Source organism: Neltuma alba, unplaced genomic scaffold (genome assembly GCF_004799145.2).
Source record: "Neltuma alba isolate B1F8T4 unplaced genomic scaffold, ASM479914v2 tig00006631_pilon, whole genome shotgun sequence".
NCBI classification, from domain to species: Eukaryota; Viridiplantae; Streptophyta; class Magnoliopsida; order Fabales; family Fabaceae; genus Neltuma; species Neltuma alba.
The window spans coordinates 38,225-41,336 of NW_021634522.1; the positions used below are offsets into that span (position 1 = coordinate 38,225).

General features: G+C 39.6%; 1 protein-coding gene across 1 annotated transcript; it reads right to left on the reverse strand.

Moving 5' to 3' along the window:
* Nucleotides 1-375: 375 nt before the first annotated feature.
* On the reverse strand, nucleotides 376-2,831 carry LOC114750757 (G-type lectin S-receptor-like serine/threonine-protein kinase LECRK2). The gene has a single exon (XM_028939362.1). It carries the CDS (start codon nucleotides 2,829-2,831, stop codon nucleotides 420-422), a length of 2,412 nt encoding a protein of 803 aa, XP_028795195.1. The 3' UTR covers nucleotides 376-419.
* Between the last annotated feature and the right edge of the window lie 281 nt (nucleotides 2,832-3,112).

Sequence of the window (3,112 nt, forward strand, 5' to 3'; positions counted from 1 at the left end):
AGCTGTTACAAAAATAAACGGTCAAAAGAAGGGTTTTCTGATAAGCTCTCCTAACACTATTTTATAGTTTAATTTTGCAAAAGTGATTTACAAAAGGTGCCCGGTACTGTTCTAATTCACGCGCAGGGGGGGAAATCGCTAGTTTTCAACTGCATTTCCCTCCTGGTGGGCTGTTGTTGTGTGCGCGAGACCCTCCTTCTCCTCTAGCCCATTTACAAGCCCAATAAAGTGTGATAGTATTTATACACTTGAGCTCCCTCTCTCTTGGGCAATGTGGGACTTCACTTTTGACACACCCCTTTGCATACACAACACCATGAACATAAAGCATTATTGATAGTTTAACTTATAGCACAAGATAAACATGGACTCCTAAAAGATACATAGAGAAAGTAGATGATATTTATTTGCTGGAAGGCCTAACATTCACTTGCAAAGGATGCTAGATTAGGAGGATTTGGCACATCCATGAATCCTTCAAGCATTTGTACAACTTGCTTCATCGAGGGTCTTGCTGATGGATCCTCTTGAACGCACCAGATACCGATTTTCACATACTCTTCAACACTCCTGATGTCAATTTGAGCTTCCTTATCTTCTTCCACTAATAGGTCCAATCTCCTGTGGTGAAAGCAATCATATGCCCAATCTATTAGCACCATCTTATTCTCATCTTCAACATTCACATCAAAGCTCTTTCTGCAACAAATGAGTTCTACTAATAGAACTCCAAAGCTATAAACATCCACCTTCATGGTAATCGGCTTGTTTTTGAACCACTCAGCCGCAACATACCCTTTAGTTCCCCTAATTGCCGTTGTAGTTACAGTCTGGTCAATCTTTAAAAGCTTTGCCAAACCGAGATCTGAAATTTTAGCCGTGTAAGAGTCATCAAGCAATACATTTTGAGGTTTGATATCACAATGTATAATCTGAGATTTGCACTCTTCATGCAAGTACAAGAGTCCTTTAGCTGTTCCTATTGCAATTTGCACCCTTTGATACCAGCTTGGCCTTTTGCCTTCAAAAAGAAAACTTGCCAAAGTTCCCTTACTCATGAATTCATAGACAAGCAGCCTGTGCTCACCTTCATTGCAAAATCCCAAAAGTTGCACCAGATTCCTATGATGTGTTTGACCAATTGCGCTGACTTCTGCTTCAAATTCCTTCTCACTTTCATTCACCATTTTGAGTTTTTTAACAGCAACAAGGTTTCCTGGAATGTCTGGCAAAACACCTTTGTAAACAGTAGAAAATGCACCACGACCCAATTCTTCTGTGAACCCGTTTGTCCCTTCCACTAACTCTCCATAAGTGAAACTTCTAAGATTCATGCTTGACGTAAATGAACTAACTTTGGGCTCCCTATGATTATTGTGACCAAAGCAATATACAACCACACAAACTGCCACTAACAAGAACAAGTTCAAGAATACAGAACTTCCTAAAACCGTTGAACCAATAATAATCAATTTTGATCTATCATTCTTCACATGAATAATTTCAGGATTCAAAGGAGAATAATTATCTTTTCTTATTTTAAGCAGAGATTTCCCTCCCAATGACGAGTCAATCTTTCCATTTCTGAGAGGTAGGCTATCCTTCCAACATGCCCCGTCGATGAAAGTAACATGTGCACAAAGACAATCATCTAAACAAGATTGTCTACACCAATCCTCACTTACTGGTTTGAAGAAATCATATTTAGAACGCGGAAAACATGAATCTTGCATCTCAGTCAAATTAAAGAGATGTGCTTTCGAAGAAGTTCCATCACAACTCTGTTGAACAAAGTTTTGTTTGCATCCTTTCATCACATCGTTTGGATCAGTGAAGATAAAACCATATGGACAATGGCAAATTTTCATCCCACCCTCAAAGGTACAGTAGCTGTTGAATCCACAAGCTCCACTTCCTGGAAATTCAGCAATTGCAGAGCAAATATCCTCTGGTATGTTGGAATGAATTGACCAGGACATGGGCCAACTTCCCGTACTGGAACTATTACCCTTGGGATAGATATAGTGCTTAAAAACTCCATCATAATCAATAATAGCTCTTTGATAGAAATCTTGCATGGATGGAGCATTTAATGATACATTTGCGACTATACTTTGATTACTGCTCTGAACAAATATAGAGCCTGTTTGGTTGAAGACCAGTGAGAAGCCATCACCGTGAACCTTGGACTCCCAATAGGGAAAATTTATAGCTATGGTTGGATAATGGGTTGTCCACAGTACAAGATCCCCATCTTCTTGGAGTCTAAACAGAAAGTTCCCCCTTGAAAAATTATTTTGTGAATACTGCGAAACAATTTCACCACCAGAGTTTAAAACCTGTCCTGGTAGAATTGTATCGGTGGGATGATCAAAGCTTTGCCACAGTCGTTTAGATCCTTGACCAAACAACACAAAGTTACCAGTATCGAGCATTTCTGCATAAGCAACTTCACTGCTTCCAGAATAGCCACCACTCCAAATCTGGGAACCTTCGATATCAAGTAATCGGAGCCAACCATCTGGTTTGATCTCAACTTTGGAACCCCTTGGCACAACAACAGCATCACTCGTGTCATGCTTGGCTGACCAGACGATAGTGTTCTCTGGAATTTTGTTGAACCAGATGGCTATTAAGAACCCATTTGTTTTCTCAATTTGTTTGAAACCAAATGCATAATCATCAGATGATGAAGGCCAGAAGGAGCCATCTTCCCCTGCAGTGAGGAAACTGCCCGAGGATATCTTCTTGGAATCTTGAGCGGCTACAGAATGCGAAAGCAAGGCAAGCAAGAGAGACAAGAAGATTGGATATGGCTTCTCAAAAGCCATTTGATGAAAGCACAGGAATTTGATTTTATGAAAAACAAATGCTTTTCCTCGAGAGTAATAATTAACTAACAATTGTTTCTTCATATAAGTACCGGAGAATAATGAGGATCTACATAGACCCTTTTCTGCAAAATATGCCAAGCAAAGTATAGTTTGAAATTTTCCTAGAAACTCATATGTTTGTCGTTTAGGAAAAAATCAAATCCCTTCTGGAAAACATTATGTCCGTCGACTCCAAAAGTCTATGCTTCACCGTTTCCTAAACGGTGCCGAAATGAAGA

Coding starts and splice junctions, on each gene's coding strand:
- LOC114750757 (XM_028939362.1), bottom strand. CDS start 2,831: ATGGCTTTTGAGAAGCCATATCCAATCTTCTTGTCTCTCTTGCTTGCC.